Source organism: Cryptotermes secundus, unplaced genomic scaffold, assembly GCF_002891405.2.
Source record: "Cryptotermes secundus unplaced genomic scaffold, Csec_1.0 scaffold407, whole genome shotgun sequence".
Taxonomy (NCBI): domain Eukaryota; kingdom Metazoa; phylum Arthropoda; class Insecta; order Blattodea; family Kalotermitidae; genus Cryptotermes; species Cryptotermes secundus.
The window spans coordinates 4,541,325-4,555,186 of NW_019741981.1; the positions used below are offsets into that span (position 1 = coordinate 4,541,325).

Consider the following 13,862-nt stretch of genomic DNA (forward strand, 5'->3'; position numbering starts at 1 on the left):
CGTGGTCAGCACAACGAATCCCTATGGCCGTTAATTTCAGTTTTCTAGACCGGAAATGAATTGGACAGGATATGAAAATAAGCTGTCATGGCCTAATTTGAGGTTTAATAGAGGTCTGGAAGGAGAGAAGAAAACCAAATAAAACATCCTTCAAGACAGCCAGTCTCTGGGACCTCTTGAATGTGAAGCAGGAGTGCCAGTCACTTGACTGAAACATCCAGTACCATCAGAGCATGTCTCACTAACCAGTAACAAGTGCAGATGAAAGGTTTCAAAATATGTAAATGACAATCAAATTCCTTAAGCATTGTTTCTGTTTTGAAAGATTATGATTGTTATTTAGAAAATAAAAGACAAGAAAAGTGCAATCATGTTTAATGAGTACTCACTAGCTCTGTTTGCCATCCATCCTCCTGCAGGTGGCGTGGGGAATGGTAATGGACATCCAGTACCTGATGCAGGGGCTGCTGATGGTGCTCCTCCCATTCCAGGTATTGGAGGTGGTGGTGGTGGTGGCCCCATTCCAGGCATTGGAGGTGGAGGTGGCCCCATTCCAGGCATGGGTGGTGGTGGTGGCCCCATTCCAGGCATGGGTGGGGGTGGTGGCCCCATTCCAGGCATGGGTGGTGGTGGTGGCCCCATTCCAGGCATGGGTGGTGGTGGTGGTGGTGGCCCCATTCCAGGCATGGGTGGGGGTGGTGGTCCCATTCCAGGCATGGGTGGTGGAGGTGGTCCCATTCCAGGCATGGGTGGGGGTGGTGGCCCCATTCCAGGCATGGGTGGTGGTGGTGGCCCCATTCCAGGCATGGGTGGTGGAGGTGGCCCCATTCCAGGCATGGGTGGTGGTGGTGGCCCCATTCCAGGCATGGGTGGTGGAGGTGGCCCCATTCCAGGCATGGGTGGTGGTGGTGGCCCCATTCCAGGCATGGGTGGTGGTGGTGGCCCCATTCCAGGCATGGGTGGTGGAGGTGGCCCCATTCCAGGCATGGGTGGTGGTGGTGGCCCCATTCCAGGCATGGGTGGTGGAGGTGGCCCCATTCCAGGCATGGGTGGTGGTGGTGGCCCCATTCCAGGCATGGGTGGTGGTGGTGGCCCCATTCCAGGCATGGGTGGTGGAGGTGGCGGTGGCCCCATTCCAGGCATGGGTGGGGCTGGTGGTCCCATTCCAGACATGGGTGGGGGTGGTGGCCCTATTCCAGGCATTGGTGGTGGTGATGGTGGAGGACCCATTCCAGGCATGGGAGGTGGTGCTGGTACTGGCCCAACTGTATCCAGAATTGGAGGTGGAGGTGAGCATGGTCCACGCATTTCACTTCTTGTGGTCAGTGGTTCTGTTTCAGGCTTTTGTGATGGTTCAAGTTCCTCACATTTCACACTGCGTATTTGAGGAACTGGAGAAGTATCTTCACTTATATTGGTTTTTGAGTGCACTGTTTGTGTAATGGGTTCTGATTGTTCTGAACTTGGTTTCAATTCTGAATGAGGAACAGTGTGTAATATTGACATATCCTGTGCCTTTGTGGGACCTGGTTGTATTATTGTTGATTCAGCTGAGATCAGAGAGGGAATTTGAAGCAGATCTAAGGTATCTGTTGACCTATCACACACTGACAGTGGTTCTGTTGATCCTGACTTTGCCAGCCCTGTGGCTGATATTGACATCTTTGACTCCATGAGCTCTATGGAGGGCAGCGCTCTCTGTTCTGTTGCTGGAGAGCCAAAGTCAGCATTTGCCTTCTCTGTCAAGGACTGTGGAATATAATGAAGAAATTATTAACAAAACTTAAAGAATTGCAGTAAAAGCAGACTGTTTAATTTATTATTAGGGAATGGATTTTTTGGTGCTAAAAATTGGAACTTATTTATTTTTATATGCCTTAAAAATCAGAAATATTATTAAAATGTTGAAAATATTTTTTTTCAAAGAGGTACCAATGATTACACAAAGCACTAACTAAAAGTCGTTAGTATCTCATACAGAAAGTGAAGCACTGTTGCAATGAACCACAAAAGCCATCTTCAAGTTGTTTGCTATAAATCTGTGTCAGTCATGGAAAATTGATTTATATTGAGAAAATGTACCTCCACATCACATGATACCAGCCTTGCATATTTGTAACATTCAATTCTTTAGGGTCTTCAGACTCAACTAGTCTTCCCCTTCCAATAAATATGAAATCAAACACATGACTCTATACCGGTTTTTTTTTTTTACTGAGACATGAACAGATTTTTTCTATTGCATCAGCCTCTGGGCTGTTGATTCTGTTCATTTTACCTGGAATTCTGTTGATTTATTTTATTGCTTCTGATCAAAAATATTTGGTCTTTTCCACCTTTCTTATAGACCATGGCAGAGAACTGAATTTTGCAAAAATGTGGGCAAAATTTGTTTTTAGCAAGTTCAGTTCACTTGAGTGCTTAAATATTTCTTGCAATATTGCAATAGATGAGGCATCATTTTTTTTGTCCTCATTTGCCACAGAACAAGAGATTTAAAAATTCTCCGCACGATGCACTGGCATACAGCCAGGTTCCCCAACATGTAATTACTGGAGATTGGGGTAATGATATGTCTGGAGTTCCATTTTTAAGAAGCTCTCTTCTAGCTGACAATTTCACATAGATTTTCTTCCCATTAGCAACTAACATGTCTACATTTGGATAAAGGACTAGAATCGTTTCATGCACTGTGCACATTAATATGTATCAGTTTAAGGTGGCTCACTGAAAAGTCCTTTTGCTGCTTTTTTCATGTATTGCATGGCAACTGTAACTAGCAACAACATGTCAGATTTCACACTATCTGGCTACAGAGCCAGCCTAGCTTCAATGAAAACACATGCTATTCTTATATGTGCAGTTCCCTATGGACAATTCTTGACATAATGGTAAAATGGTAAGGTAAAGATATCACTGTAACAGACCCTGAAGGCCCATAGGGTTCTGGGATGTCGAGGTCCCCACATCTTCTAGACGGTCAGCTCACAAATGGCGGTAAGATTGTCAGCCCTATGCTCCAGCTACTCTTTACCCCCAAGGAAAATTCATGGTACTCACTTCTCTTAGAGGCTGAGTCAACCCCATGGCCATAGTGCGGTTGGGAGGATTAGGTAAATTGAAAAAGTCCAATGACCTCATTGGGGAATCAAACCTGTGACCTTCCGGCTTGTAGCATAGTGTTGCAACCAACTACGCTACTGCGTGCCCACATTTCTTGATATGAGTCTTAGGAGGCAATAAAAAATGAACCGGTTGCCCGGGGGTATAAGTGGGCCACCTTGTTCCCAGGGGATATAAATACGTGGACCTGGCCTTCCAGGCTGGGGAGTCTCAAATCTGAGACAGTAAAATATGGTTATGAGTCCCATAGGATTTGGACCTGAGAATAACTGTGCTAGCGAGGGCCAACAGCTACTGTAAATGACAGACCCATCTTCTAGTCAGAGAGGTCGTCCCACATCAACAAACCCACAACTGTCAGACAGTAATAAAAATCTGGTCTTGGGCCCCACATGGGGCTTGACATCAAAACAGACTAGCCAACTGACAATCGATAATAAAATAAATTTGACTTTGACTTAGGAGTCCAATATAGCCAACTACTGATCCAAACCATGTGCCTAGGCATTTAACACATGACAATATATTGAATGCAAAATGAAAGATGTTCTTGCATGGTTTTTTTGTTATTAGTATTTGATATATTGCCTTCATTCTTCAGTTTGATTCATTTTTTTTAAGTCCAAGGGACACGTATGCTAATTTGCCCACTTCACCTGCCACTGCCCATACTGACTAAATGGCTATTTGCTTTTGAAAAATAATTCTACTCCTTGAAGTTCATTTATTGTTTCCTCTATGTATACTATAAATCGCCTAGAATATAACTGGAACAAACACATTCATCCAATATTTTCTATCTTCCCAATGAACATAACTTTTGTCGCTTTTGGCCTCACCTGTATATCTGACAGAGTTTTGTACCCATCCAGCTCTTGTTGTAGCTTAGCCACAGTCTCCTGAAGTTGTATAATCTTCTCATCAGCCTCAATGAGTCGCTGTGCATGTTCACCCCTCACATTGAACAAAGCAACTTCCTGGTCTCGTGATAACCTGCCAATGTTCTCCCGATGCTCTCGCTTCAGACCCATCACCACTTGTTGAAATTCTGAGGAGCAGATTACACCAGTTACTTTGCATAAATAAAATAATAAATATAATAACACAATTAGACCAAGTTTATCTGTTGAAGTTATGATACTACAAGAAATAAATTGAAAAATGTAAACAAGGCTAACTAAATAGACAATAAAATATTGCTCTCTATAGTCATCTGTTATTATGGGATGACAAAAATGGCTCAAAGTGATGGGCTAGTATATAATTACTCACCTGGCCAAGCCTACAAATTGAAGTTATGATACTAAAAGAAATAACTTGAAAGTAACCAACTAACTTCATGGAGCTGAGACTTTCTTGAGAAACCGCCAGTCATGCAGCTACTCTAGAACTTCCCAGAATTGTATGAAATCTTAAGGTTTATTACTGTGCTCACAAAATCCTTCCATTTGGTCCCTATCCTGAGCCAGATCAATCCAGTCCATACCACCCTATCTATTTCTCTAAGATCCATTTTACTATTATCCACCCACCTATGTCTTGGTCTTCCTAGTATTCTCTTTCCTCCTGGCTTTCCCATTAATATCCTATAAGCATTCATCTTCTCCCCCATTCATGCTACATGCTCTGCCCATCTCATCCTCCTAGACTTGATCATTCTAATTATACTTGGCAAAGTATACAAGTTATGAAGCTCTTCATTATGCAGTTTTCTCCAACCTTCTGTCATTTCATCTCTCTTTGGTCCAAATATTCTTCTCAGCACCCTGTTCTCAGACACCCTCAGTCTAGGTTCCTACCTTAATGTCAGAGACCACGTTTCACACCCATACAGAACCACAGGAAAGACTGTAGTTTTGTATATTCAAATTTTTACATTTTTCCACAGCGGATGAGAAGGCAAAAGGGTCTGGAATGAATGGTAGCAAGCATTACCTGAATTCAATCTGCTTTTAAATTCCTCCTGAACCAAATTTTGATTTGTTAGTGTTGTTCCTAAATACCTGATCTGTGCCACACTGTCAAGGCATTTGTTAGCTGTCTTCATGTTATAATTTTGTCTGTATTCTGGTGATGATACAGCAACATATACTTAGTTTTCTCCATGTTTACTTCTAGACCAACCTCTTTACTAGAGTCAATTAAAGAATTTGATTTGTTGAGAATGCCGAAAAAGGGAGCATCATGAATACAAAAGAAAATGTCCATATATATCACTTTAATAAGCTCAACAAATTGACAGCAGAACAAAAACACACAAAGGAAAGTGACAACCAGTATAATATTTTCGATCTCATAATACAACATCAGTACACGCCCACACTAATGTCATAGACACAAGGAGTATAAATATGCAGTACAAAACAACCTAGAACAGTAAAAACAACACAGCGGGCCACAAACACATACAAGACAACATTAAAGGTAGGACAAAATAACAAACGTTTTCACAAAACATAATAGGATTGCTGAAATAAAACAATATACCCATAATATATCCGCAGAACCCTCTTCTCGAGAACGACAGGGTGGCACACATTCAGCCCCTGTCAATAGAAATAATAAGAGGGACGACACGAACCAGCTTGGTTTATGAATTCCAATAGAATCTTATCAAACTGACTATAAATATTTTAATGTATTGGAACAGCCGCTGTAGTTGTAAAGACTTTAGACTTTACACCCAATTGTATATTATTTACATTGTATGTATGTGTTTTGACTTCTACAACATGTACTGTGATAGTGGCTTCTAACTGTATTGATGTAAAGGGGTCCCTCTGAAGATGGTCTCTGAAGACCGAAACATGTAAGGTCATGAATAATTGAAATACGGAAAAAAAAAAAATCTTAACCAGTCCCACTGGATGGAACTATTTAACTTTTTCATAATCAAGTAAAGATTTTGTGTTTTCCTTTATGGTATCTACATTATCACCCAGTAGATTCACATCAGCAGCTGATGTGTCCTATTTAATTTCAGTCTCACCTGATTTTCCTGGACCTTCCAAATGGCATTTTATAAAGCAAAGTTGGAAAGCAGTGGCGATAAAGACTCTGTTTTCGACCATTTTGGATAGAAAAATTATCAGACAAATATTTATCTATACGGATTTTACTATATGTTTCTTTTAAACACAATTTAATCAGACTCTTTCATGAGTACCCAAAACTCTATGTGAATGTTGTACAATACTTTCCTCCTAACTGAATCATAGGCTTTCTTGAAGTCTGTGAATAGCTGATGTACTGTGCCATTGTACTCCCATTCTTTCTCCAGTATCTGATGAAGGCAAAAGATCTGTAAGTAGTTGAGCTGTTATGTAAAAACCCACACTGATGATCCCCAATAGTTTCATTTATATATGGACTTAACCTTGAAAGGAGGATATTGGATAAAATTTTGTATGAAGTTGATAGCAGGGATATCCCACAACTACTACTACTGTCACCCTTCTTATAAATTGGTACAATAATAGACTCCTTCCACTGTCCAGGCAATTCTTCTTTATTCCAAATAGAATTAACGTGTTTATGCATCTCAGACCATAAAATTTAATCTCCTACTTGAATTAGTTTTGTGAGAAATGCAAACATTTTTTTTTTAAATATGGTAGCTAGGCATGCTACAATGTGACAAGGACTGCCTTGTGCACATATGCAAACACATTCAAAATAAGAAAAAAGTATTTATATATACATACATTTAGAGTCATATTAATATTCCTTACTGATCATGTACAAGCTTTGAAGGGGAGATGTAAATGCTCTGTCAGCAACAGCTGACCTGTCAAGCTGTGTGCACTTCCTCAAAGCATCCTAATTTGCTGATACAATATCAGTGACAGTACATGTGGACCTCAGTAGCAAGAATGGAAACATTTTCATCAGCATATTCAGAACATTTCTAAGGTCCATCTGTTCCTAACTGGTAGACACCAAAAGCATTCCGCCATAAGTAAATTGGCCAGAGCTTGTACCATAGTACAAGTGTGTGTGGGATTGTCGATGTTCTAAAAGACAACCATGTAAATCTGTAACAATTGTATGTATTAAATTGTATAAATTGAATGTACAGAATAGCTGCGAAGCTATGTGAACTGTAAAAAGTTGGCTGGCCCTGAAAAGGGCAGTTTGTTTCACCGTGAGTGGGCTGGTAGAATTTGCTCCTTTGTGGTATGCCAAGTCTTTACGGCTGTTCAGCTGGTTTGTCCGGCCGGTAATGTGGTGCTGTGTGCGCCTGTGGGAACAGCTGCCTATGGCGCGGTTGCTGGAGAGTTGGGGCAACTACATTAGCTACCTGGTCACAGAGTGAGGTTGCTGGAGAGTTGTGGCAACTATGTTAGCTGCCTGGTCGCAGAGCGTGGTTGCTGGAGGGTTGTGGCAGCTTGCTGGGCAGAGCTACAGTTGCAGTTGCAATTGTGAGCACTGATTGGCTAGCGCATGTGATTATGTAAATGTGGGCTGGACAGCGAGTGCTGTATAAATACGAGTGCTGGCAGCAATGTGATATTGACTAGGAGTTGAGTGCTGTCTGTTGGACTGGCGAAAGCGTGTGTTAGTATGTGGGATATTCCCACAAGTGGATTGAGTTTTGCCTTCATTCTCCCTCTTTATCTTCATGGTATGGGGTTTTAATATAATATCAGATTTATTAAGAGTTTTGTTACTTGTTTCAGAAATTCTTTCCTAAGAACTTAACCCCAGTGTACATGTCTAACCTGTATTTGGAAGGTGCCTGCTTCATGTACAGGTCAAGACAAGGCTATTCCAAGGTTATTTCTGATATATGCCTATAGATATCCTAGATACCATCTACTATTTGTGCCCTACATTTTGGAAAACATTATTCCACAGCACCATCAGCTATTTAAAAATACAACTCCTCAATTTCTCATCATAGAAGCAAATTACAAAGAATGTTCATGTAATGATAACACACTAGATGTGTACTTTGGAGATACTCAGTTCAAATCTTAACAGGCCTACACCCATCCTCACCTAGTGTTTTCAGTTTTACTCAGTCTCCCCAGACAAATGCTGGAGCAGTACTTTCATACAGGCCATAACAGAATGTTTAACCAACTCAGCAATCACAATTACCATTTTATTTCATTCAGTGTCAGGTAATATATGCAGCTGAAACAACACCAGCAAATAATGAAAGAATAAATCAATAAATGTAAATTAAAATTAGGTATCCATTATATGTATATAGTGACCGTCTTGTAGTGCACTCAATTTCACCTGTCACTTCACAACATGTTTCGGCAACATAGTGCCATCATCAGGTGTCCCAATTACGTCAATGTATTGCATTGTTTGCCCTCATATGTTTTCACAACACCATTTAAAAAGTATTCAAAAAGTCCATATTTGTCAACTATGATAAATTTACACTCGCTAAAACTTGTTAAGATAATTCATCTTATTTGTCTTAATTAAAACTTGCATGTGGTTCGTTCACTACGGGGTCGTAAGAAAAAAAAAGAAAAAAAATAAGAAAAACGACCCCGTAGTGAACGAGTAGTGCGAGTGTTGATTACAACACTCACAGCTAAGAAGGGAACACACATCACAAGACGCGGTTTACACAGAAAATAAGAAAAACGACCCTGTAGTGAACGAAACACATGCAAGTTTTAATTAAGACAAATAAGATGAATTATCTTAACAAGTTTTAGCGAGTGTAAATTTATCATAGTTGACAAATATGGACTTTTTGAATACTTTTTAAATGGTGTTGTGAAAACATATGAGGGCAAACAATGCAATACATTGACGTAATTGGGACACCTGATGATGGCACTATGTTGCCGAAACATGTTGTGAAGTGACAGGTGAAATTGAGTGCACTACAAGACGGCCACTGTATACATATAATGGATGAAAATCAGTGCAACAGGACGCTAAAATATAACATTATAAAATTAGGTACATGAATACACGTGCATTCACAACACCCAATAACACTTCAGACAAGAACTACTACTACGTCTACTGCTAAGAAACAAAAGTTGGTGCATTAGTGCAGGTGCATCAAAATGATCACCTGGTTCTTCCCCTTTTGGCTTGCTGACAACCTTGTCTGGTGACCTGGCATCTGTTGCTGGAGTGGAAGCAGAACCTTTCCCAGGAGCCTCTATCAAGTCATCATACATTACCACAAAATAGCACAAGTTGTGACTGAACACATATATCAAACATGTTAACTCTTCCAAGCAACAAAAACCAGCCTTATAGCAATTTGTCAGCAATTAACCAACTTGCTTAGTGCTCAACATGGAATATGAATAGTTTAGGATAGATTTCACATATTTACCGTCAAGAGTAATTGTACTGCTCAAACAAAAATGGTCTTTTCAGCACCAATAATGAATCACAATGTTTCAGGTAGACAAATATTTTACCTTTTCTCAGTTTTCTTCAATTATTGCACAAGGTTTCAGGAGAAAAAATTGTTTAAATCTTTAACAAATCAATAGACATATCTGTACTTCCAATCAGAAAAGCTAGTGTTTGTCTGTTTACACATGATAACTTGGTTCATGGGCTTAAATTAGCATTTCAGTGCCTGGAGATTAATATGTTAAACTGAAAAGAAAATATGATCAAGTGAGCAGTGAAATTCTTAAATTAGCAAAACTACAAGAAATCAGACCTCACTGATCCTAATAAAATGTGGATTAGATGACTATACACTGGTGTGAAGCAGCAAAGCTCTGATCTTTTCATTGCCATTTCATTTACTGAGTAGACTGGTGTAAAGTACTGATTATTCTGATGTAAGTTTTTATTATTGCTGCTCAGCCTCTACAGTAAATGCTGAGGTAGTACCTACAAATAAGCCATGCTTCCTCCTTCCAAACTCTTACACACTTACATTTCATGATTATCTTCCTCTCTCACTGAATTAGCTTTCAATGTAATTGGAACCTTTATATTTACAACATAATTAAATAACCTAAAAGTATTATTGTCTGACAAAACTGAAGAAATCCATAAAAATCTCAGCTAGTACACTGTTTGAGATTCAAGAATCAAACCCGAAATATTTTGAATATGAATTAGGAGTGCCTTTGTTATACCACAACGCTCAACAGTAGTCAGCAAAGAGAGATTAGTTAAAGATGGTGGAAGCCAGAAGAAAGTGTGAGACTCTGTGCTACTTTATTCTCATATTGGACCAAAACATGCCATAATAATTGCGAAAACTTTCTGGTCTACTTCCGGGTGAATATAAGAGTACCCCTAAGAGTCATGGAAAGCTTTTGAGCTTTCTGAAAATTAGGATTATATTTTACATCATCTTACCCACCTCAGACACCAGAATTCCACCCAAACATACAGCAGTACATAAGATTTGAAGCTTTCATGATTTCTGTACGTAAATAAGTCTTATCTCTGTGAAAATGGAATTGGTATGCAATATTTTTGAGACCCTCTCTGTCATCAGGGGTTGATGGCCTGTTGTGATGTGACACGCCCAGGTTCTGAGAGCATATCCTTTGAGGACAGAAACAATGTGCAAATATGTCACTCACAATATCAACAACCCCTGAGGGTGGAGATAGGGACAGTCTCTGAATTGTTATATACTAACTCTATCTTCACACAGATTATCACCCAAGATGGCTTAATTGCATAGCAGTGTACTATCACATTACAATTTCTAATCCCCCTACTACCAGCATGAAAGCAATTCTGATGCCACACTACCAGTTACTGGTGCACCATTCATACTTGAATTGCCAGAAGCTACATGAAAGGAATTTTGCTTACAAAAATACTGTACATTTCACTTTTAAACTACCATGTGAGGTCTTCCCACCTATGAAATTACAGGTATGTTGTCCCACTGTAAGACTTCTGCCAGTGTGGGATCTGTTAAAGGTGCATATCAATTGTCTGTCATGCTCAGTTTAAATCCTAGAATTCACATTCTAGTAAAATATTTGCCCAAGAGTGACAACTTACAGAAAATTTTATATTTCCTTTTTTTTAACAGGGGACAAATTTAAAACTTGATTATCAAAGCAAGTAATTGTTTAAATGAGTAATAATTACCATTGGTATAAAGGCAATAATTAGAGCTGTGAAGACTTCAGATAATACACATGCATAGAAAGTAAACATGCAGTTCATACATGTGTATGTATATCTATATATTTATTTGTTTATTACCGTGATATTCATAGCCACTTTAAGAATCAAGAGGTGGACTCTGATATGTTGAGAAAAACTTTACAAAAATGGCTAATGGTCTAAGCCCAGCATGCAACAGCAAGTGGTTGTGTGACTGGCGGGAAGGTCAAAATCTTCCAGCTGCCCTGTGGCCCTGGGGTCAACTCAGCCTGTAATTGAAATGATTGCCAGGAATCTTCGTGGTTGTAAAGGGTGGCTGGCACTTAAGGCTGACAACCTCACTGCAATCTGTGAGCAGATTGTCCAGAAAATGTGGGAGCCTCGATGCCTCAAAACCCTACAGGCCTCCTTGGCCTGTTACAGAGATAGCTTTACCTTTTTATCTTTTTTACTGATTATTTGTGGAATAACAATATGTTACAGACTGAATCTGATGTGTCATACATTCATATAAATAACCCTCAAAGGCATTCCAATGTCAAGATCAATCTGATATCTCAAAAGTTAAGTTTAATGCTGTACTGACTCTGACACTTCAAGTTTAAATGGTTTTCAGTAAATTCAAATTGACTCAGTAATCTTATATGATACGTAATATTGTACACACCTGCTTCTGTGTAACGAGCTCCTGGTCGATTTACAACTGCACTGGCCATTTCTGCAGCCACAGAGAAACCAAGTGGGCTTGTGGGTGGCCAGGCAAGGGATGACAGCCGTCCAGGTGTGGATGGGACAGCAGCTGGAGCCTCTGCATGGGACCAGTAATACATCAAATCAGGCTGCAACCAATAAACATGTCTTCATCAATAACCAATCTGACTCTGGACGCTTCCTAATATAACCCAGGGTATATATAAGTATTGAATTGAATTGAATTTATTTACATTCCGTAAATCCAGTACAGGTGAGACACCATAGGATATGGAACAAGTCAAGTTAGAATACATAATATCTATACAATAATACAGTAATATTGCAATTAAATGAGGTAAATACTTATAATACACATTAAAATTTCCATTAAGACGTTCATTCATTACTCATTCCATTAATCAAGTGCGCCAAATTAGAATGCATATAAAAGAGACAATTATCATCCAAAATTCACTTATTGCCAAGTTCTGATATCCAACACTGATCTGGAAAGAATAGCAAGGCTTTAAAGTAGTGCAAAGACCAGAAGAGTAAATTTTAATTCCAATTTGAAGTTCACAGCTGTGCTGTCTGTGATTCTGTATACCAAGCTATGCTTAATGTTAATTTATTCAAGAATAGCAAAAGCGTCCTTGGGCATTTACTTTTAAGTAAGCTATACTGAAATAACATAATTAAATTACCTGTTCATTGTTACAGTGTTATAAATGTATATTTCAATGGCTACAGGAAAGTTTAGAAGTGCCTATATTTCTTATTTATTACAATATCGTTAAGAATATATACATATAAATTAGAGGATTGTTTAAGACTATTTTTATATGTATGTTATGTCTATCTCATGCACCATTAATTTGTAGATATTTACACAAGTGGCAGGTCTATATTCGAAACTCTGCCATCTGAAGTATAAAGATGTAACTTATTTTGTTGTTTTCGAGGAAAAATGAAGGAAGAAGACAAAATTTGAAACAGATAAAGGAAAAAGTGAAGAGGAAAAAGGTAGACGATTAAGGTATTAATTGCTGGACAGTGATTTTCAGTATCAAAAAGTTTCACACCTACTGTGAAAATTCATCTGCTTTCTAATATTCTTTGTGTTTATGGAATAACATTTCATGGAAGATCCAAAATGGCATTCTGATTTGAATAAATTACATTGCTGACAATAATTTTTTTTTCTACAAGCATCCATATTCTAAAACAAATCATGCTGGCAACTATTTTCAGCTTCTTCGATATCTCCATATATTCAGAAATACAGTACCACTTAAATCATTCCTTTCAGGTAAATACAATGGATGGATACAGGTACATGGAAAGATGAAGTTAATGCAAAGAAATAATGGGGAACATAGCAAGGAGGTGGAGCTACATGAACCCAGACAGGAAGAGTGACAGCTGAACAAAAGAACTGTAGATACAAAACACTAAAATGAAGATTACCTCAGAAGCTTTCTGCCAATACATTGCCACCTGCATCCGTTTCTTTACACGACAGTGTCTAGCCAGTTACTGACTTCAGCATCCTGACAGTTCACATGACAGCAATTGCAGTGATCATTTAACCGCTATATAAGTTTGCCACTTGCCCATTACATCCATAGAGGGCTTTTCTGCCATCCTTCAAGAAAGAGCCGTGGAGAGTGAACTCTGGCAATCTCTGAGGCCAAGCGATCAAACTGGCTCTTCTATCCAACAGCCAGAAAACCTCTCACTGAGAGCATCATGAACAATTCTGCTCTAATGAAAAAATGCTCCATCTTTCTGAAAAGCTTCAACTATGTCTTCCTCCTACTGCACAAGGGTGATATTTCCAGCATATCAAGATAAATGTTCCCAGTAAACATGGCTTTGGTAAGTAAGAAAGATCATATAACTTTGTTATTAAGTAAATCACACCTCACAGTAACTTTTACCACAAAAACAAATTATTTTAC

General features: G+C 39.0%; 1 protein-coding gene across 1 annotated transcript in view; it reads right to left on the reverse strand.

Moving 5' to 3' along the window:
• The window catches only part of LOC111872945 (formin-2), a 95,636-nt gene that overhangs the window by 23,964 nt on the left and 57,810 nt on the right, over positions 1-13,862 (reverse strand). The window contains exons 5-8 of the mRNA XM_023867253.2: positions 11,876-12,047; positions 9,176-9,265; positions 3,963-4,171; positions 390-1,749 (exon numbers count right to left, since the gene is read on the reverse strand). Of these exons, the coding sequence (XP_023723021.1) occupies positions 390-1,749; positions 3,963-4,171; positions 9,176-9,265; positions 11,876-12,047 (1,831 nt within the window). The remainder of the gene's footprint in view (positions 1-389; positions 1,750-3,962; positions 4,172-9,175; positions 9,266-11,875; positions 12,048-13,862) is intronic.